General features: G+C 38.4%; 1 protein-coding gene across 3 annotated transcripts in view; it reads left to right on the top strand.

Moving 5' to 3' along the window:
• Positions 1-23628, top strand: part of PARD3B (par-3 family cell polarity regulator beta) — a gene marked incomplete at its 5' end in the record, with an annotated part of 1039339 nt that overhangs the window by 544215 nt on the left and 471496 nt on the right. For all 3 annotated transcript variants that reach the window (XR_014296988.1, XM_082658175.1, XM_082658174.1), the window contains 3 exons: positions 1648-2006; positions 4358-4497; positions 5616-5744. Coding sequence is in view for 2 of the 3 variants with exons in the window: in XM_082658175.1 (XP_082514301.1) it covers positions 1648-2006; positions 4358-4497; positions 5616-5744 (628 nt within the window). The remainder of the gene's footprint in view (positions 1-1647; positions 2007-4357; positions 4498-5615; positions 5745-23628) is intronic.

Genomic DNA, 23628 nt, shown 5'->3' with positions numbered 1-23628 from the left:
GGTCTTTGTACCTAAGAATTAAAGTATGCAGCAGTCTGCATATGCTTTTTTATATGTATATTGGCATTACAGTGGAACAAGGGAATAATCACGAATACTCTTTAGTAATGATCACCAACCTCTCTTGTTTCAACCAAAACAACTCAAATATATCTTCTCTGTGACCATTAGTTGCCAATATTGTGTTGGGTGGAGGGCAGTGCTGTAGCTGCTTAAGTGTGGAAGAAAATGAAACCTTAAGAGTGTATTTCTAAAAATAATGAATAATATGCAAAATTATAAGTATTATCAATAATGATATTATTTTTATATATCACTGTGCTTGTTACCAGGACTTAATAGGAATGCAAGGCAGACATTATTCTCCCTATATTATAGAGGTAGAAATCAAGGCTTATAAAAATTCAATGTAGAGTAGAAATTGACTCCTAGTCAAGGAGCCGACCAGAGGAGTTGGGCTATCTATGTGAAGTCTTCTCCCTCCTCCCCTAACATTGTAAGCTCTTCGTGAATAAAGTGAGGGGGAGCTCAGATAGCAGTTGGAATTATGATTAATTATTATTTGGTGTGGCTGCTCATAACAGAAACCTGAAATAAAGGTAGCTTAAACAAAATTTACCTTTTCTAAGGACAAATAAGTGTGGAGATGGCAGTCCAGAGTTGGAATGGAGGGTCCACCATCAGCAGTGAGTCAGGCATCCTCCATCTTTCTGCTTTGCCATCCTTCTTATGCGGATGCTATCTTGAAGCTGTCTCATGGTCACAAGATGGCTGCTGGAGTTCCCTCCATCACTTCTGAGTTTTAAGAAGTAGGAAAGAGAAACAGTAGAACAAAAAAGTTTCTGCCTCCCAGATGAGCCAGATTTTCTCTAACCTTTCATCTCATTGGCAAGAAAGCTGGGAAAGAGAGTTGTTTTACCTAGTCATAAGGTACAAGGAGACATAAGGAAGAAGGAAAGAAAAAGTAGTAGGAAATTTGAGGAAAAGCACAAAGCGCTAAGACAAAAAAGTAAAAACATTAGGAACTCTATAACAGAATAACAGGGAGGGTGCATTTTGGATTGCCAATCCACTGTGATATTTGACACAGCCTACGTACCTACCAAACGTCTCCGTGAGGAAATGTTTGTGTCAGAATTGGGCTTCTGCAACACAACCCACATTAGGAAAGACCTGTACTTTAGATTAAAGTCTTAAAAGGAAACCAAATGATAATCTGATGGAGACTATGAAAGATGTTTGTTCCATTTAAAATTAGAGCTTGCTTTTATATTTACTTCAGTAAATACTTCTGGGTAGAATTTCAGATTTAGAAATGCTTAGAAGCTGTGGGTCATTGGACAAGTTACTTAAGCTCTCTGAGCCTCCGCTTCTTCATTTTGCAAAATGAGAGCTAATTATACTTACTTAACATGGTTGTTAAAAAGGTTAAATGAGAGAATCGTGCATGTTGATGATGCACATGTAGCCCAGTGTGGTGGCACCTAATGAGCAGGCCATACATGGTAACTAGCATTTAGTTAGCCAAGTCATATTGGTAGTAATAGTGATAGTATCTCCTGTGCTTATGCTCCTGTAGCCGTGAGACTGGGTGCTTTGGATGGCATGCTAGGAAGTGGTATCATTATATGTTCACTGTCTTTCAAGGGCTCAGGACGTCTTCCGTCAGGCAATGAAATCGCCAAGTGTGCTGCTTCATGTGCTTCCACCTCAAAACCGGGAACAGTATGAAAAATCCGTCACTGGACCTCTTAACATTTTTGGTAACAATGATGGCGTTTTGAGAACAAAGGTGCCACCTCCTGTCCATGGAAAATCAGGAATAAAGACAGTAAATCTCACAGGAACAAGCAGTCCTGAGGAAGATGCATCAACTTCCCTGCAGCAAGGCAAGAGCCCCCGAGTACCAAGACTAGGTAGAAAGCCATCCTCTCCCTCACTCTCCCCGCTCATGGGGTTTGGCAGCAAGAAAAATGCAAAGAAAATTAAGATTGACCTAAAGAAAGGTAATTATTAAATTATGCTTAATAGCATTCTATTATTGTAACATGTAAAATTGGTTAAGAGAAATGCATTAAGGCTAATTTTGTTAATTCTCCCTTCATTTAATTGAATCAAAGAATAGATTTAAGTGTATACTGCAGTAACTTAAATTTCTTAAAATCATAGTACTTTCTTATTCTTTTTTCTGGAGAGTGTACATTATTTGAAGCAAGAAAATTATAAAGACCTGCTGTGAAATAGAACCATTACCAACTTGGTAGGAACAGAGTGTTATTGTATCACAACTTAATACTAAATATGCACTGAAATTCAGTTGTCTGTTTTAAGCAAGATTAGTGATTTTTGAAGCATCCTTTAGTCCAAGTCCAAAAAGCCAATATATTGTTTCTGGTTCTCTAAGATAGTTTTATACCAGCAAAAAATTATTCCTCAGCAAATATGTAGTAATTATTAATTTCACTAATTCAACAATGCAAATAATTTTTCAAGTATTCTTAATTTCAAAAGCATGTATAACCTTTTTTCTTCATCTTTTTCAACTTTTTCATCCATTTGCAGCCCAGATCAATAAGACTAGATCATGTGTGTTCATAGATATTTACGCAATATTATACATACACACATACACATTCATGAATTTCTGCACTTTTTTTTTTATTTTGTAACTTCTCCTGATAATCCCTTCCCTCACTGCAACCCTCTGCAACCCACTGTGATTTTCAAGACTCCATTCAAAAGAAACCAAGATTTTATGGATTCTTATCTGAATTAATAGGAAATGTAATGATCACAAGGTAGTTTTAGAATACTTATTCACATATATCTAAAGCAAATTACATGTACCTTTAATTGGGATATAGAGATTATTCTGAAAAACCCTCTGGTCAAAATTTTGTCCTCCTATAAGAATTCTATACAGGGAAGAAAATGTATCGATAGGAGGCACAATTAGGCTTTTTATGTAAATGCATCCCTTGTGCTTTTCATACAAATTGTGCAGCTATGTATAAAACATGGGGTTGAGTGCTTTGAGAATAGATAAATCAGACGTGGAATGTGACCTTAAAAATCCACCAAAAAGCCTTGAATGCAAAAATAAAGAATATTACATCCCACACCTGTGTTTTGGGACGATTAATCTGACAGAAAAAGATATACTAAAGAAGAGAGCATACAACAAGGGAGCAGTCAAGGGTGCACGGTGTCTGTCTGAATATAATATGTATGCCTAAATTGCTGACTGGATGTAGGCAGGAAGAGAGAGGAATTACTGTTATTGCTGAGGTTTTCGGCCAGGGTGGCTTGTGCAATGGTGATACCATTACGAGAAATTAGAATTTTAAGTAGAAAAGGCAAGGATCTGGGTTGGAGAAGGAAGTTCATAGTGAAGTTTAAAATGCTTGTGAAAGAACGTGCATGGTAATATCCTGGAGACTGACACCAGAGAGATTAGAGACAAACAAAGTGATGTAAGTGTCATCTGTAGGGAGATGGTAGTTGGAGACAGGAGCATGCCAGGCAAGTCTAGAGGACAAATTGTTCCAGATCCTTGGGGAACATCTATGTTTATGTGGGAGAACGATGGGTAAGAGAAAGAGTGACAGACATGTTGTGATCAGAGAGGCAGGAAAATAATCAGAAACTAAAAACATGAATACCAAGGGGGGAGTTAATTTCAAGAAAATGGTTGGTGAGAAGTGTCAAAGCTAGAAAAGGGGAAAGATCAGAACAGGAAAAATGACTGGATATGGTCATGGGTAGGTAGTTGGTGATGGAAGATTGAAGAAGCAGTAGGATTGACGTAAGGATTCTTTAGGGTAGAGAAATCTAAGCATGCCTTCACATAGAGTGAAAAAAGACATAAACTCAAAGAGAGAAACTGGAGATGCAAGAGAACGGGACAGGAGTAACAGGAACGAGTGATGGGACAATGGGATGCAGTACACAAGGAATGGAGACTCAGGGGGAGGGGGAACCACAGGCTGGCTAGTTGATTGAAAGCCTGACATGTCAGATGGCCTCTTGCTTCTCAGGAAAGTATGAAGTCAGGTTATGGTTTACTGAGAAATCAGTCTCCCAGGATAACATGTGGTATTTCTTCTAGGACCTTAGTAAACAAAAGTGTTATATATCTACACTGGCCCTAAATTCACTGTGATACAATCATGGCCTGTAAGGCACTGTAATCTGTAGTTAAAACCAGAAAAACTGAAGCATATTTAAAATATTTACTGGAATGTCAATATTTCACTTATTCTGCATTGGTCTAAATTAGGTGGATTTAACTCTAAAATTGAATATAATATTACTCCTGCTGAAGGTGACCATGTGTTTTCCTGGTCTTATATACTAGGACCTGAAGGACTTGGTTTCACTGTGGTTACCAGAGATTCTTCCATACATGGTCCTGGTCCCATTTTTGTAAAAAACATTTTACCAAAGGGAGCAGCAATAAAAGATGGCCGCCTACAATCAGGGGACAGAATTTTGGAGGTAAGAATTAGAATGCATATCTTCAATAAAATCTTTCTTGGTGTTTGAAATAAGTATATAAAATGTATTAAATTTTGAATTCAGTATGTTGAAAACTGTACTTATAGACAAGATAAGGACTTTAATTAGAAAGCTGGTTAATAAATAGCCTATCTTTGTAAGTCCTCAATAAGGACCATGATATGGGGCCAAATAATATTGAAAAGTTTTCCCTATCTCCTCTTTCTTACTTCTGCCTCTTAGATTCCCTGGGGAATTTGGGTCAAAACCACGAGTTCATCATATATTCAGTTAGGGCTAAGGATTTCAAAGTTGCACCCAAGCCCTTGTAACTGTTTCCTTAAACTTCTCCAAGAGTGGGTCAGCCTGTCTCAGGTTGGTCTATGCATATAGAGAAGTATTTGGAATACCCAAAGCAAGAGGCTTTTTTTTTTTTTTTGTCGTTTATTTTTGTTTGATAGCATCATCTTCTTGGCTAAATATATACTGTCAATTTACCTTTCAAGAAATCATATTCGTTGAAACTGGCTGGTTCCATTGAACTTTCTCATGGCATGGAAGTAGCACTATAGCTTTTTATATAGTTCTAGATCATGATAGAAAATGGGCCAAATGACTAATGTAGCTCCAAATTACAATCTCCAATAATCTATGGGAACCTGATGACTATCATTTTCTAAACCTGGAAAATTGTAGAATTATAACAAAAAAACTTACGCCTCAAGAATTGACTGTGTGATAACGGTCCATTTCTCCTGTTTGTATTCGGCAGAGAATGGTAACAGCTAAGCATTTGAAATCAGCTTCCTTCCTACTTGAGGAATCATTCTCTGGTATCTGTCAGTTTGATTTGTCCTTGCTAAGAATGTGATGTCTTAGGGAAAACTGCTGATGCCAATTACTGAATGTCTGAGACTGTCCAGCACCACAATAATGATGGTTGGTATATTGCTAGCATCATAAACATAGTTGGTTTGGGCTCATGTATTCAGTTTTCATCTTTCCAGAGCTTCATTGATCACGGGAGCCCATTTGCTGCTTGCTTTCAAAAACCATCTAGGGCAGAAGGGGATGGCAAGTGTTTTAATTGTGGCTGCTCATACGGTTGCCTGCATTAGGTAAATGGCAGAGATGTCACTGGACGAACTCAGGAAGAGCTCGTGGCCATGCTGAGGAGCACCAAGCAGGGAGAGACGGCATCACTGGTCATCGCCCGCCAGGAAGGAACTTTTCTGCCCCGAGAGCTGGTAATGTTCAGATCACAGTCTTACTGAATTTTCAATACAGAACATAATACACTCAGTGAATTCATAATAGCTGAGAAATGAGTTCTAAGTCATGGGCTTCATTTGTTAAAAAAAAAAAAAAAAAAAAGAAGTGAATCACACTTACAGTGTTTTGCCCCTATTTGGGGTATCACTGTTTTAGTGATGATGATGTAATGATGCAGTGAGGTAGGTAACTGCAAACAGTGCTTCAAGTGTACGAATTCAAACACCCTTCAAGGAGGCAATTTAACAGTATTTGATGAAATAAAATGCACATTGAGTATGGGCTATGGGCTAGGCCCTGTGCAAAACACAGCCAGCAGAAATGTTCATGGCCCTGCCTTAGTGCAGTTAGCAGTCAAAGGGAAATTAAAATATAACCAAGTATTTAAAACGGTGATGAAGATTATGAAAGCAAACTGCGGAGTGCTACAGTAATATATAACAAGGGAATTTAACCTAGTATTGAAGGCTAGGAAAGGCATCTCAAGAGAGAGAATTTCAAGTCTTATTAAAAATGTGTACGCTTTAAAAAAAAAAAAGTGTACCCTTTGACCTAGTAACTATACTTTTAGCAATTTGTCCTAAACTGATCATCAAAGATGTGGAAAAAATTCTTCTATATTGATTTTTTTCTCCGGTCCTATTTATTATAGTGATATATTGGGCATGGTACAACAAGAAGGTACTGGTTAAATAAGTAACTGGATTGCTTTCCAATGAAATATAGTAAGTACTTAAAATGGTCTCTGTGAGGAATTAATAATAATATGAGAAATGTTCATAGGATATTATTAAGTAAAAAGTTGGGTATAAAATGACATATGCAGTATGACAAATTACATTAAAAATCTTTTCTAAAAAGCTGGAAGGAGATGCACTCAGATTGTTGGGATTATGAGAGATTTTTATTTTCTCTTTTTTTTTTTTTTTTACAATGAACACATAATATTTATTATTGAAATATTTAAGGAGGCTTTAGAAACTTCAAAGGACTTTTATGGCTAATAATAAAGTAGAATAGATGTGGTCAAAGGACTTCTAATTACCCTTTGTTTTTTATTTCCTTTGAATCTATATAAGAAATGACAAAGGCACATATGGGTAATATGATAGGTTCCCCAAGTTAGATCATCAGAACAGTGAGTGTTGAGAAAATTGAGTATAGTTAACTTGAAAAAAAAAAAGTTTAGTACTGATAATTGCTATCACATATATAAAGAGTTATTGTATGGATTGGAAAGTAAATTTTAGTCTGTTTCTTCAGATAGTTTATATCCATTAATTTATTTATGCATTAATCCAACAAACAAGTTACTGAGCATGCGCTGTGCACTAACTTGGAGGTTCTGGGGATACAAAAATAATTAAGACTAATTTCCTGTCCTATGTGAGCCTGTTCCAAAACAAATAGTTGGGAGTGATAATGTTACAAGCACTTTCTAACTGTTGAAGCTGTCCAAGATGGAAACAGGTTATTTAGCATACTGAAACAGAACCTGCCTCACCATCTGTCAAAGATGCTCCAGAAACAGTTCTCCTGTTGGTAAGGTGATAAGACTAGATAACCTCTAAGATACCTACTCTGGGTCTAATATTCTGTTACATGTGTTTATATCCATATTTGAATATACAGCCTTCCTGAACCTCCTCTCTTATATATTAACCCTCCTTAGTACTGGCCAAAGGAACCCCTTCCTTCCGTGTTTCTGTACCATGGAGTTTCCTTTCGATCCTTCGTTATCTCTCCCATCATCTTATCCATTTTTCCTCTTGTCCTCTTTTATGCTTTGAGAAGATCCATGGTAAAATAGGAAAGGGGAGATGCACTCCCCACCTCCTTTCCGCTAGTGGACTCCTCCACACTCAGCGCTTTGGAAGGCAGAATCTTGAGTTACGGCCTCATCTCCTCACTGAAGCTCCCGACTCTTCCTAAAGAGAAATGCTGTCAAAACTCGAAGTCTCGATTTTTTTTCTCTAAATTCAGATGGATTCTTTCCCTCAATCTTTTATTTATCCAAAGACGTTGGTCTTTCTCTGCAAGGGTCAAAGTGAAAAGAAACAACACAAAAGGGGGCAGCATGGATATATAGCAGGAAGCCCTTACACTTCTTATTTAATTCGTTGGTTGCTGGTGATAAAAGGGGTTAGAAAACCTCAGTAGGACTATGTACTTGTTTCAGGGATAGGAGAACTAAGAAAGAAGTTTTGATTGTGTATTCTTTTGAACTGTGGTCCTGGGAGGAGTAAAATCCTGCATATAGAGAGAAATATTCCAGGCAGCCCCTAGGCATGCGGAGGAACCCAATAGCAGAGCTCCAGCTAGGAACTCCAACACTCACGAGTCCCTCGTTCCCCATCTAACAGTTAGTTATACCCCTTTTCCATATGTCCTCTAGAATTCCCAACTGCACAGCTAATTCCTTCTTCCTGTAAGCTCTCCCAGCCCCCCTTATCCTCACCGACTCCCACCCCTGCCCCCAGTAAGGGGGAAAGGGATGCTGATCTTATTCAAGTTTGAAACTCTGGAAGCATTTTTAGTCAAAGACAATTACATCTAGAAGTTAGCAAATGGAATAATAGAAGTTTTGGACTAAAAGGAGCTGAAAGAATCTGTGAGTCCAGCTCTACTTTTGTAGCTGAGAAAACAGAGGCTCAGGGTGGTTGAGTAACCATGGGCCATGTGTCCATGGGCCCACAGTCAGCAGGAACTAGATGCCTAGGTTTCTTAGTATTTACTATTGTCTCTAAAGCTCAACTTCTGTCCTTACTACCAACTGTGTGATACAGAGCAGATCAAAAAATCATTCTGAGGCTCAGTCCTCATCTGTATCATTAGATTTCTGTGACAATTAAAAGAGATAATGCATGCAAAGCTCTAAGTGTTGCTTCTGGTCAATTGTAAGTACTAAATACGTTAGCTATACTTGTTTCTTCTAGTACATTACCACTTCTGTGGTATTGTAAACACAATACTGCATAGGTATTATGGGGTAAATAGATTTATGCAGGCTTACCTGGGATTAACCACTATTTTGAACCTTGATTGTTTTCTTTTTCATTATTTTAATATGTATTCTGGTATCCAAAATACAGAATTACAGACAAAATTTGTGTAACCCACCAAATTTCCAAGCCAGGCAGTCTGTATATATTATTTCACTCTCATTTAATATAATTTAGTGAAATTGGATTTCTATCCCAGAAAGTGATATCATAGGCCAAGCCCACCAGGGAGCATATTAAATTAATTGTGCGACTATGAGATTATAAGTGAAAATAAATTCTTTGTTCTCATCATTTTCTTTGTTATACAAAATTTGGAGGGCATGTGGTTAGTGTCCATTCTCTTAGAATTCTCTGGCAAACAGTCTCTTTGAAAAATATTTGACTTCTAACTGTTCAAATATGTGGAATATTCTTTGTAACCACAGCAAAGCAAGGGCCTTTGAGGCTAACAAGCACTGAAGTAATGTGGACCCAGAATCTTTGTTTTGGAGAAATGTGGAATAATATTATTTTTCCAGCCCAAATACCTGTCTTGAATGCTAAACAGCAGGAACTCTGCAGGAAGTTTATAAAGAGGTCATGTTTGGCATTCATGGGCTATTTCAGTGGGAAATACTCAGAGTGTGGCACTGGACTATTTGAAAGCACAGAATAAAGAAGAGTGTGCGACGTGATACATCTTTGTATTTTTCTTTCAAAAAATTGAAGGTGGTATCATTTTGTTCTCTTCTCCCTTATTGTGATTGATGCACACACTTGACTTGCCATTGAAAATCTGGCAGGATGAAGGAAGGACAGCACTTCCTGCTTTTGTCTTGTTCTATCTCCTTTGAAGAAAACAAACTGTTTATTGGTTTCCTGTTCAGAGAAACTGTCCTCTCCCTTTTGTTAAGCTGTGCTATTTCGTGAGCTCTGTACCCTCTTAACAGCACTGCTCTGCCTATTTTCTGACAGTTAAATCTTCCTTACTTCCTTGTTATCATTAGCTTCCTGTGAAGTCTTAACGCTCACAGCCAAGGGAGCATGTGGTCAGCAGTTCCACAGGAAGGCCCAATATAGGATGGTCTCTCGAATGTGACCCTCTGTCATTCCAAAGGCCTCAGCGTCCATTTCCTGGTCATTTCTCCTGACTTGCCACGTCAGAGAACTGTGCTGAACGCTTGTATTTGCTGGTCCATGTCTTCCTTCCTGAGTAATTGGTTAGTATCACAAGTATAGCAGCACGTTTAGCCAACTTTCTTTCCATCTGTGGCAGTCTGGGTTGAAAATCAAATGAAAGGAATTTATATAATAACATCATTTAATAACATCATTACTATTTAGCTCTTTCTAGTATTTTTACCAAAAGCACTGTGCTTCAAAAGTAATCTTTCCAGAATCCCAGTCCAGAAGATCCTTTGTTGTTCTCATCCCCTTACTGGGTGAGAGTTTATTAAAGAGGTGTTCACATAAGGAACATTTTTGCAAAAGGGACTTTGAGATTAGTGTTGGTAATAGAATCAGAAGGTGAAACTGCTGTATCTGCGCCTGCACTTGAAACAAAAACTATGCTACTTATTCGGTGGTTTGTTTGGTCTGTTCTGTGAGAGACATGGTCTGCAAGTTCTTTTCCATCCCTGATACCTAAAATTATTTTTGTCTTGTGCAAAGTGTCAGATAAAGCTCTCTTTCCATTCAGAAAAGATTCTGAAAAACTAAAGGTTTTCTATGTATTCCACGCCTGTATTTTTAAGGACTTCAGAGAAAGCAGCACTTTATTATTTGCCACGTATGTGCATGTACGTGTACATGTATGTGGCTGTCTTCTTTTGTTTACGGGGGAAAAAAGAAGTATTCTGCCATTTCATTGTTAACCTGTTTAACGTTTCATGTTCTGACCTGCTGCCTTATCTTTAAATTATCCTGAAAATCACAGCAAACCCTGGTGGGTAAAACAAGCTGAAAAAATTTCAAATGTCTTTATAATTTCTACCTGCCACGTTTGCCCGCTATTAAGCACTGGCCTCTGCAAGGGGCAATACCTACATTTCAAGCCAGCAAGTTGCTCCTGCCTGGAATGATTGAGATCCCAAAGTTAGCCATGTTTGTCATGCTGATCTGACCTTCCCTCAGGAACATCGCTTTTGCTGAGAAAAAACTGATGCATGCGTATGTGGAGGCTCCGTTAGTAGTTGCTGAGATCGGTGTATTCCAGCACTACCGTTCCACCAGTCCCGGTAACCACCTTAGCAAATGGCATATAGCCCCAACCCCTTCACGGTTTACTCTATCTTCTTCCTAAGTGAAAAATTCACACCTCAGATGTCAAATTATTTAACATCGTGAACCATGCAAGAATTTTAGCTTGAAAACTTAGATGAACTTCATTTAACTGACATTTTATTCCCTTTGGCTATTTGATTCAAAATGATTCCATGCTTAATTAACCAAGGTACTTAAGGAGGAATGAATATTATAGTGGTTATTTGTGGATAAGTAGCAGAAATTGAAGGATGGTTTCAGAATGATTTTTCTACCTAAACCAAGGGTGCAAGAGTTATGCTTTAGAATTTAAATAATTATGCAAAAACCAAAATGCATTGCTATATTTTATAGATTCTCCAAGTAACTCAGTTCTATGACTTCAGATGGAGTCCTTGCTAAGATACAATCTCCATTTCTGCCTCTTTCTACAGTAATTTCAGTTTCCTTCTTACTGCATTTCTGTTCAACCAGTAGTCAAGGCTCTGCAGCATGGCCTCCAGAATCAACAAGATGTGTCCCTGTCCTCAAGAAGCTTCTAGCCCATAAAGAAAAAAGAGTGATGAGTTGATCAAATTATGCAAATAAAGTGTTACGGGAATTCAAAGTTGGGGACCAAAAAACCTTTAAGAACCTAATGGTATTGGAGAAGAATCTTGATGATTGAGTAGGATTTCAAAATGCAGAGCTACGGGGGGAAGGAGATAACGTCTTCAGATACTCAGAGGCTGGAAAATACAAAATACATCAAGGAGATAGTAAGTAGCCCATCCTGGTAGATTACTGAGCAAGGAGCTATCATGAGTAGTATTGTTTGTAAGGGGTGAAAAGGTATTAGGATACCTGCTAGGATCTGTTGCAGTTCACTAGACTGTAATGACGGGGAGCTTAAGAGCTGGGTTCAGTCAGACCTGGGTTGAATCCTGGCTCTCCTACTGATTGGCTGAACGGCCACAATTAAGTTACTTCCCTATGCCCCCACTCATCACACACATGGGGATCAGATTTTTGTCTACCTTAGAGACTGTTTGTTAGCATTAAATGAGATGCATGTATAGGGCACATAGAATGGGATTCAGCAAATGTTACTTGTTATCGTTATTGCTCATCTAAATGAGAGAGATTAAGTGCACAGTTAGGGCTCCCCACTCATTGGGAACAGAGAGGGGTATGGAAATAGAAAACTTTGGCTTTGGCATGTGATAGATGTTAGGGTAATGGCATGAGATATATCAAATCTGCCCAAGTTTTAAGTTTGGATCTCAAACCCAAGTTTGAGTTCTTCTATCTAGAGATAGAAGATACATAGGCAGGTTTGGAGAAGAAAACGATTATTTTTGGCCTAGAATTGTGTTCCTTTCATGGATCCCAAGCTGGTCTATGGCCAGTGATCATCAGCATTTTTGCCTTCTCCCTGCTCTCTAGCCATTCCAAACTTTTTTATCACTTGTTTAAAACATTACCAGTGCCCTCTCTTTGTCAATCAATTGCTGTGAGACTTCGTTCTCCTTAGGACACCCCCTCCCTTCCCTCTCACTGTACAACTCCTTAAGACATTCACTAACAGAGCCTCCTTGAACCCCCAAGTCTGGGTTATGGAGCCTCACTTAGTTTTCCATTTATATTCAAAACTTACCATGCTTCTGAGTCACCTTAAGAACTGTAGACAAATAACAATTAAGAGTCCAGGTTTGGGAGTCTAATGGGCTGAATCCCTGCTTCACAATCTTACTCAACCTCTCTGTCTCAGTTTCTTCACTTGTCAAATAAGGATGATGATAGCACCTACCTTGTAGGGTTGTTGTGAGAATTAGTTGAGCATGGATGCTAACACGTGGCAGGTGTCGAATAGTATTGACTCCTGTTATTTCCCATGCCTGGTGCACACTGTGTGCTCAGTATATATTTGTTGACTGAATAAGTGAAAGCTATGCATTATTAAAGTAGACAATATAGAAAGCTGGAAAAGGTATTGCTAGAACAGCTATTATATATCTACAGCTATCTATATCTAATCTGTATTGAATGCATTATCCATCCTGCTACAATCATTTTAAAACAAAAAATATGCAGAGACTTCCTTAGATATCAGGACACTAGCAACTTTAATTACACACAAGACAATGAGGATAAGGATAGTTAGTATTAAATGTAAAGATGTAGACATAGAGAATGGACTTAAGGACACAGGGTGGGAGGGGGAAGCTGGGGCGAAGTGAGAGTAGCATCGACATATGTACACTATCAAATGTACAATAGCTAGCTAGTGCGAAGCAGCCGCATAGCACAGGGGTATCAGCTCGGTGCTTTGTGACCACCTAGAGGGGTGGGATAGGGAGGGTGGGAGAGAGAAGCAAGAGGGAGGGGGTATATGGGGATATATGTATGCATATGGCTGATTCACTTTGTTGTACCACAGAAACTAACACAGTATTGTGAAGCAGTTATACTCCAATAAAAATCTATTAATTTTTTTTAAAATAAATGTAAATGACAGTTTAGGTAGTTTAAATTATCATGAAGAAGACATTTGCATGGTCTAGTTGTACAGTTTATTTGTAAAGACATATAAAAACAATAAGTATAAGTACTTTTTATTTTAAAACATTAGAGGTATTTTTGAAGTATTAAAAGTATTTTAAAGTACTTTTAAAATGTTTCAATCTTGGCTACAATAACGTGTTAGAACAATGGTCCTCAAAACATGGTCTCAGCCCAGCAGTATAGCATCACCTGGCAACTTGTTAAACATGCAAATTCTCAGGCTCCCTCCAGAGCTAAGAAATCAGAAACTCTAGGGGTGGAGCTCAAAGATGTATTTTAACAAGCACTCCAGATAGTTCTGATGCTCCCTCAAATTTGAGAACCACTGGAATAGTGGTTTAGTTGTAGAGTGTAATAAGGCCTGTAGGATAACTTACTGCCTGTAGCTGACTAGCTTCAATAATCACATTTTCAACTTTATCTTTCTGTTCTGCAAACAATTTCCTGCTCTGTGAAAAGTATTCAGTGAGGGCTACCCTGGTGGCACAGTGGTTGAGAGTCTGCCTACCGATGCAGGGGACACGTGTTCGTGACCCGGTCCGGGAGGATCCCACATGCCGCAGAGCAGCTGGGCCCGTGAGCCATGGCTGTTGAGCCCGCGTCCGGAGCCTGTGCTCCACAGCGGGAGAGGCCACAGTGGTGAGAGGCCCGCGTACCGCAAAAAAAAAAGAAAAAGAAAAAGGTATTCAGTGCAAATTTCAAGCGCAATTGAGTTAGGTATCTTGAGCCACGTGCCCCTCATTTTGGCAAAGGGCCAGTACTGAACGCAATCCAGTTACTCAGCTCAATTACACCTGACTCATTTAGGCAAACTCAATTGTACTTGACTTTTTCATGCCCAACTCGATTGTGCTTTAAAATTTTCACTCTCAATTTGATTGTGCTCAAAGTGTGTTATGTGCCACCTTGTAACTTGTAGATTTAGACACATAGCAAAGGGAGGTACTTTTAGGGAAGCTTAGAAGATTGGGTTATTGGCATTTGTTTGCAGTTACATTTATTTTATCTCCAACATGGTGTACTGTAGGTAAGGTATCCTCCACCGGCCCCGTGCATGGACCATAATCTACCATCCCCATTCTGCTGTGTTGAATTCAGGTCAAAGTTTGTAAAGTTCCTAAGAAAGTAATCCTCGTGTACTGTCACAGAGCCACTATGCTTAGTTGTTCCCATTTATCTCATTTTAAAGGTGGCAAAAAATGAGGCACAGAGATATTGCCCCGTACCAAAATTTATACTGTTTGTCAAAATCAGAAATATTTTTAAAGGAAGACTTCCACCTCACTGAGATGAGCATCGTGCCTTCTCACTTGTGCTGTGTACTAAAAGACCAGACCCTTAATCTCTGCCAATTTTTAAAAGTGCATTCAAGAACCCACAAGGCTGAGGGATTAATAGTCATCTGCTACTCCCTGGGAAGTACTCATACCTAAAAGAATTTTACTGAACCCTTGTCAGCAAAATCTAGTCTTGATAAAATAGATGATGATAAATGCTCTGGTTCAGCATTATTAAAACAGATGGTGGAAGTGCTGGCCATTTTGCCTGGTTGTATGGCTTCCAGGTGTCAGAATGAAATACTTAATGGGTTTTATCACAAGACTGGTTTTGTTGGAGTGCGGAAGGGGTTCAAGGAGGAGTGTTCTGTGCTGAAAAGAAGCTCTCCTGACATTCAGAGGACTGGGGCCTAATTACATTCTCTTGCAAAGCTAAGGATGAAGAGCCATGAGATCTGGCCGTACTCTCATGGCACAAGACATATGTCTTATTAGTGGCCACTGTGGCCATGATTAGGCTTCCGGAGGCTAGAAAAAAGAAGAGTTTTCTGAATATACATGTTTAAACAGCTCAGAAAAAGGAATATTGTGACCAGCCACAGACTGTATCCTTCTTACTATCCAGTTAGCAAAATGTTACCAGTAATTCATGCCAGCTGTTGCTATGGAACAGCTGGATAAGAAGGTGTTACCAAGCTCAGGGATGACCTTGATTTGCCTAATTACCCCGATGCCTGTGATCAGTACATTTGTTAAGGTACATTCGCTGTAAGATAAGGAAATGCGTTCATTTTGTAAAGGATATTTAAAGATTAAGGGGAAAAAAGTACTTCCATAATTGGTTGTGGTCGACTTTTCCAGCTGTTATCAAAGTAAATACCACACATGTGAAACTGCCGCGAGAGTCCCTTTCACTTTGAAAGTATACCCAGAGGTTTGAACATGTTGCATCTGCCTGTTTTTCAAGAAAATGTGTGATCTTTGTCGTTAAAGAATATCAGCTTAAGATTGTTACTTTTCTTTTTTTTTTTTTTTTTTTTCCTAAGGGCTGATAAAACAGAGATAGACACTTAAGTAACAATCTGTTGCCACTTACCTCTTCCCATGCCCCGTCCCTAAAGATTCTCTGGGCAATGACTTTTAAATATGTTCTCATTATTTTTAATGAGTGTGCAGAACGTATGATGCATAATGCACCAGTAGATAGGTGCCCTTCTACTGAACTTGTCAGATATAATAAAACATCGAAGGAGTTAAGATGCATTTTTCTTTAAGATATTAGAATTATTTAAATTAAGATGCCCAAGTACAAATCGTGTACTATTCAATTCCTGTTGCTGCCTAAAGAAAGCCCCACCCCAGTCTTAGTTCTCTCTTTAAAAAAGAATGTTTTATCACAATGTTAAGAAGACAAAAGGACATTTAATATTGTTATATCTCTTTAAGTATACCCTTCTTTAAATCTGCCCCAATGGCAGGATATTCAATTATAAACGAGCTCAATTATGTTTCCTGGCCACTTACTGAGTTATATGAAGGACTTTTATCACCAAGTCTTTCCGTAATTAATTCTTTGCATTTCTTAGAGACTTAGGACCTAAGGAAGGATTGTTTAACAGCTTAAAATGTTATTTCAGTTTTCTTAGATTTCCTCTTTCTCTTCTTTTCCTGCTTCTCTCCATTTCTTTCTTGCTCTAACCTATCATCCTGCCTTTCTGGAAGCAAATAACACTTAGTATGGTATCTCTCAATTGCAGAATATTTTTATTTCTATATTACATTAAAATGCCAGGTGGTGACGAAGAGGAAGGTAATAGTATATATTATGTTAAAGTACATTAAAATGCCAAGCGGTAGATGAAGATGGTGGGAGAATGGAGAAATATATCATCCCCAAGAACAACAAAGCCTCCCCTTGCTGGTCTCTGTTGCATAAATATCGGTGCCTCTGGCTCCTGGTTTATGGAACTGTCAGCCTTAGCACCCTCTACGTGTTACAGACTTTCAGCCTGACTCAACAGGGCTCCCTTCTCTCCTTCCTAGCAGCTACATCTTTCAGCTGTAGACCCTTGACTTCCCGCTGGAGGGGAAAAACACACAGAAACAAACAAACAAAAAACCAGAAAGTGGCAAAACACAAAAACACCCAACCACAGCATGTTACCCATGACTTGCTTGCACTCCATCTCCCTGAGATCACATGCTTCTCATCCATGATACACAAAGAGAGACTGATGTTCAGGAGAATTGTCTTCTTGGGCCTCCCTCTCCCTCTATGTCTGGATCTACATTGATGATAACGGGACCCAGTTGTTCAACAAATATTTACTGAACATCTGTTTCCAGTTCAGTTGATCAAATACTTATTGTTTGTTTATGCTAGGTGTTGTACCAGGCACTGGGTATTCTAAAATGCACTAAATCGTGATCCCTGAACTACCAGGGCTTATAGACAATGCTAAGCGCCATTAGAGAAACAGGGTAAGAATATGGCATAGTACCTATCGTCTGTGGGGAAAGCTAGTGGGAGGGAAGTAGGTGTGCAAATTTAAGGAAGAAGCTGAGAGATTAATAGTGAACTAGAAGTTAAAAAAGAAAGAAATTAATAAGGGTTTTTAAATCATGAAAAATTTCATTTATGGGGTAGGACTTTGGTTGGGCCATGGATAAATTCAAAGAAGCAAAGAGGGAAAAACTTCCAGGAATATGGAGAAGCATGAGCCAAAGGCAGGAAGGAAAACTGAGGAAAAGGAAGGAGAGAAACGAAGCATCTTGGTTATAGTGATATTCTTGTTGGCTCCTTATGCTATCACAGCAAAATTTGCAAGTCTATAACAAGGCCATTTCTAGGGATAGCATAGGAAATCCCTCAGATGTGAATTTAGGATCTATTTGAAGCCCTCTTTTATAAGGTCTTCATTTATAAGTTTTGTGTTTGGGCTTATTCGTGTAGCCTACATTCAACTGGAGCATCTACTGGGCTGGAAAGTCCAAGATGGCATCCGTTACAAGGCTTTCAGTTGGTGCTGGCTGTTGGGTGGGGCACTTTGGTTCTCCTTCATGTGCCTTCTCATCCTCCAGAAGGCAGTACATCTTCCTTACATGACATTCTCAAGACAGCAGAAGCAGAAGATGCAGGTGTTCTTAAGGCCCAGCCTTGCAAGTTGCACAATGTTACTTCTGCCTCATCCTCTTGGCCAGAGCAAGTTACATGGCCAATCAAGATTCACAAGAGAGGTGGATGGATTCTACATTTGGACAGAGAGAGCAGTAGTCATGTTTCAAGAAGGCATAATTCACTGGGACCGATATTACAGTCTCTCACGTTAGGTTAGGAAGGTTGGTGAGTACACTGTTCTATAGCAGAATGAGTATTGGGCAGGGATGTAAGATTAGTTTACCGGCCCAGGGCTTCCACTGGATGGTTGAGTTTTTAGAAAGGCCATTTAACTTCTTGGGTCTTATCTTTCTGTATTGTATTCACAAAACTTTTATCGCGTTCTTAGTGCAAATAGAGTGCAAGAGATAAAACGTCTATAAGCCATTCCCCTTTCCCTACTTTGCTGTTTAGCAACATTTTAACCATGACATTCTTGCTAAACATAAATTGCTGTCTCTATTCTGGATACTTCTCTCCCTAGGTGAGAGATATGCTTTTCCCTTTTTTTCCCATCCCATGTAGAGGTTTACTCTATAGTAGACACCCACGACCTGGATTGGGGACCAGGAGTCAGGGTTGGATAGTGTAGATAGTGATAAACTAATAAATACTAAGATTAAATCATCAGAATAAGAAGTATTTTGACAGTAAAATGGGAGAAGACTTTCCTTATCTATAAAATGAGAAGACTAAACTAAATGGTCTCTTAGATCTCTTCCTACTGGAAATTTCTGTGAATTTCTGTGCATCAGATCTTGGCATGACACCCCATAAAGACAGTGCCTGAATTAGGAATAATCTGTGTATATAAATGGGCAGCAGGAGTCCACCTCTGAGTGTTTGTTCCACAGTTCAGAATGCCTTGGGAGCTTCTGACCTAAAGAATGCCTTCTCCTAAGTAAGTGTAGAGCTAACAAATTGCCAACAGATATCCCTCTTCTGGCCACCTTTTCAACCCCCTGCCATCGTGGTGCTTGTTGCCATAGTAGTTAGTAGACACAGATGGAGCCCTTCTTCTAATACTCTTCTGACACCACCATTGCTATGGGTACCATAACAGACTTCTCCCATAGCTAGCTCAGAAGAGAATGTGTTCCTTCTTTCCTAAACTGGAAATTTAGGTGTATTTTCCCATAGAACATTCTTAAATATAGTCCATCCAATAGAATGTAAATTCCTATGTACTGTTATGTTTTGAAGATACTGCAGAGTGAACAAACCATGCTGGCTAATTGAAACCTAGGCACAATTTACCAGTATTTCTTTTTAGGAAAATAAAAAATCGAGTCCCAAGAATCAAATTTACAAACCAACTTACAGCATACAACCTGTTTTCTGACTAGAAATTGCCTTGTCTGTACCCACAGTCACAGTTTATTTAAAGCTTATTTCCATTACGCATAGAGAAAGGTGAATGAATTACAAACACTATTCATTAATATTTTGGCCATCCTTAATGGAATAAAAAAAAAAATCTCTGGGTTCTGGATCCTTCTATTAGAAAAAGATGACTGTGTCAACACTAGCACCTTGATGAAAACTTGGCAGGTATTTTCAACGTAATTATTAATGCAAGCCACCTCAGTTCCTCTTGGGTACTAGACAGGTTGTAAATAAATTATATAAATAAATATTAATGTAATTATCAACTTGATAGTTTTATGTGCTGTGTAGGCATGCAAGAAAATTAAAGATGAAGGCTGCTGTACTTGTTCACGTGTGAGGACCTACATAAGAGTGACTTATTCCCTGTATGGTAAGGAGATAGATCGAGCACTAGATCGTACACTAGATCGAGCCTTATCCTCAGCTGCCTGAGTATGACTGTAAATATATATATATGTAATTTTTCATGGTGGTTAAGTTAATAACATGCCACTATAATTTGTGTACTTCTTTTTGTACTTCTTTGTGTACTTTGGGAACCAAATCATATACATCCTAGCTGGAAAGAAAGTAAAGGCAAAATACCTACAAACAAGCTAGAGGCTTAGTTTTTTAAAAGCCCAGTCTTTGCAGTCAAATAGTAGTTCAGACGTTCCTCTTTAACCTGCAGGGTTTCTTCATAAAAGAATACCGATAGCATGTAAATGTCTTACTTCCTTCACAAACCTTTGAAAATGTAACCCAAAGATTGCGTTGTCTCTCACCCTCAGCTCTCAGTAGCTCTCTAGGGAGTGGGCATGTCTTATCAGGCAGGAGCAACCAGGCAAGGGCAGCCGGCACATTGAGAGGCCAGGGCAGCGTAGTGGTCAAGGCCACTGGGCAGGTAGTGAAAGGCCTCTCGCTGTGTTAAACAAATGCGGTTTCCTTCCCGCCTTCTGCAGGAGCTAACTTTGTTTTGCACTTCTCTTCTGGTATAAGAACAGTAAGGATTCATAAGGCCATTCTGCCTGTGTGGAGATGTGCATTAGATTATCATAAACCCACAGATAAAAAGTGCAGTGGTCAATGAGAACAGGCATTCTTGGATGAAATAAAAGGTTTAATTGAAAGTGCTGTCCCATGGGAGATAGGTGATTGAGCGTGGTATTGTCGATATCAATTACCATAGACCAGAGAGTGAAGAAAATAAAAGGAAGACCATTCTTTTTTTTTTTTTTTTCTGAGTTCCCAAATCTGTTTCTCTTTAAGAGGAGGTGGGAGATTATCTTAATAGGATGCTAAGGAAAAAAAGTGAGCTCTTGTTCATACACAGTGTTCTTAGAACACTTATAAAATTCTAGGAAGTTGCAGCTGAATTTACTACTAGTACAGATATTTTTTATTGGAAGTTAGAGATCTAGACAGAGTACAAAGTGTACTGATGCTGAATAATGGTTAAAATTGATAAATATCTATTGTGTTGAGTTATATGAGTAAATGATTTGCACTTACAAGTATAGAAATTTTTGGTTCTTTGATTATGTCTCTCAGCTTGTTTTTTTAGTAGGTTGGGTTTCTGTTCTACAATGTAACAGAAAAGAAAAAAATAAGTTGAAGAGGCTTTTGAACATACGGTCCCCATTAAACACTAAACGGCTTGCTTTGTATCACTAAGATATGGCTCCCTTATAAATCACGCATATTTGTCTAGCCATGCCCTACTTTTGATGTGGCTAAAACAATGAGATGAACTCTACATTCATAGAGACAAAGACTGGGATCAAGGACTGCCTTAACAAGAAAATAATTGGTCAGGTGTCTCTTTTACCAGTCATTAACATATTTGAATTAAGAGTTTGAGTTTCCTTTAGGTCAAATAGAGTAGAAAAAATATTCTGGATTATCTGTGCCTAATGTGCAATACATTTGAAAGGACAAAGACAGGGAGATACCAAATATATTTAGTATTTTACTTGGTGTTTTACACAATGCTGCCCAATTTAGTTAAAAAAAAAAAAAAAAACCTGTCAAAGCAACTTTTAATTTATTTGCTTTTCAGTCTTATTTAGAACAAATGAATTCGCTCAGTAAGTGAATTTAAACTTCTTAGACAATTGTTTAGGAGTGGACATAGACACAGTCTTAGGTTTGAATGTGAAAAATTGCTTTTTTAGGGTTAATTTGAACAGGGTAATTGCCAAGTAGTACCAGCTGTCATAATAAAGGAGAAGTGAGTGACAGGTTTACTCCACCCCATATCAAAACTCAAGAGCGGATATGGTGATCAGAAGAGCCAAAATAAATGTGAGTTCTTAGAAACATTTGCAAGCTATTTTCTTGCAAAGCTCAGCCCTTCATAGGCATCAAAGTACAAACGTGTCGTGATTAAGCTTAGCACTATTATAGAAATGAGAAAGTGGGATCACTGTTGCTGTAGATATCCCAAATGCACTACCTAATACTCCGAAGTTCCATTAGGTGATGGTGGTGACAGTGGTCTATATTACAAAGTATTGGGACTTAACTAGCAGTTTTTAAACTACTTTTAATATTAGTGAAAATGTCACCCATTTGAGCTGCAATAGAAGAACTAACTGATGCAGCACTTGTCTGCGATGCTCTTTAATATTTACTGCACACTTATTCTCAGGCATTCATTGGAATAGGTGCTAGTGGCATAAATAGAAGTGAAGTGGACCTTGTTGCCCTTGAAATCCTTGAAGATTTATATAATAACAAATAACTATAATGTGATTAGTGCTATAATTGAATTATGTATAGAGACCCAGGTGAGGGCCCAGCCACAGAGAGCAGGTGACAGTTCAGCTGGGTTTTGATTGGTATGTAAGAGTTTTCAGTGGGTGTCAAAGTGGGAGGAGGAGAGAGAATTATTTTTAGAGAGAATCCCACCTAAGAAGTAAGAGAAGCTCTTTGTAACATTTAATTAATTAACTTCAGTTCTATCTAACAAACATGTTAGAAAGTTTAGGCCAGAAGTGTTAAAACTATGCTTTTGTAGATAAGATGCAAGACATACCTGTCCCTTTTTTTGGGGGCTTTTAATGCTATTATTTCAAGAAGGGCATTATGGCAGAGAAGCATCAAATAAATAACTTATGAAGTCATCCTCTAACAAATATTTTTTATACATATGCATTCTGTCAGATGCTAAACTGGATTGAAAGTTGAATTAAACATAATACCTGCCTTTGGTGAGATCACAGTGCTATAGTGGAATCAGAACAGGCACACCAACAAATAATTGTAAGAATAGAAAGAAAGGGATGAGAATCATAAGAAAAGGAGAAAAACAGAAGAACGGAACTCAGAGGAAGGCAAATTGTTTTCCTACTGATAAAATCAGAGAAGGAAGAGGCAGCTTGCATGCTGAGACACAAAGACTGGGTGTTTGGAAATACTAAGTAAGGAGTCTTTGATTCCATTATAACTTTGCTGTAAAATTTCCTTTGAGATGAAAATAATTGCTGCACTTTATATATATACACACATACGAAATAAAGATGTTTCCCTATGTGTATGATTTCATTATCATAAAAAGTGTAGGTCTGTACCATCAGGAAAATGCTTGACTAAAAAGATTCATTCACTCTTTATGCTTAGATGATTCTTCATTTTTCATGTATCAGAGTAAAAATGGACCTGTGATGGATTAATTTAAAAAAATTTAATTCCTTAGTAATGAACTAAATTGAGATAGTCCTTGTTTATTCTTTGAAGCATACTTTACTTTGTTGGAAAATGAAGATCGGTTATTTCAGGGAAGAAAGAAGTCCTGCTAATCCTACATCTAGGGAAATATTGATTGGAAGTATGCTGAACTTTTAAACTTCTTGTAATTACAGACTGATTTTACAGGAATGAAGACCATAGAAATTGCTCCCTTACTCTTGGCCTGCTTTCCTGTATATATAACAGCAAAGGAGAAAAACATTTGGAAGATGAATACTGAAGAAGAATAATGCAAAGTTAAAGGCAACATTCAGCAGCCCAAGCCAGTTATTAGGACTCTGGGGCTTCTGAAGAGTCCCTCTTAAGAACGTGCCAGATCCAGTGCTGGGTCGCCTCAGGCCAAACAACCAACAGGGAGTGAACTCAACACACCACCCCCCATCAGCAGACAAGTGGATTAAAATTTTAATAAGCTCTGCCCACCAGAGCAATACCCAGCTCTACCCACCACCAGTCCCTTCCATCAGGAAGCTTGCACAAGCCTCTTAGATAGCCTCATCCACCAGAGGGCAGACAG

This window comes from Grampus griseus (genome assembly GCF_964374135.1).
Source record: "Grampus griseus genome assembly, chromosome: 7".
Taxonomy (NCBI): domain Eukaryota; kingdom Metazoa; phylum Chordata; class Mammalia; order Artiodactyla; family Delphinidae; genus Grampus; species Grampus griseus.
This window is presented reverse-complemented; position numbering and strand designations above follow the sequence as displayed.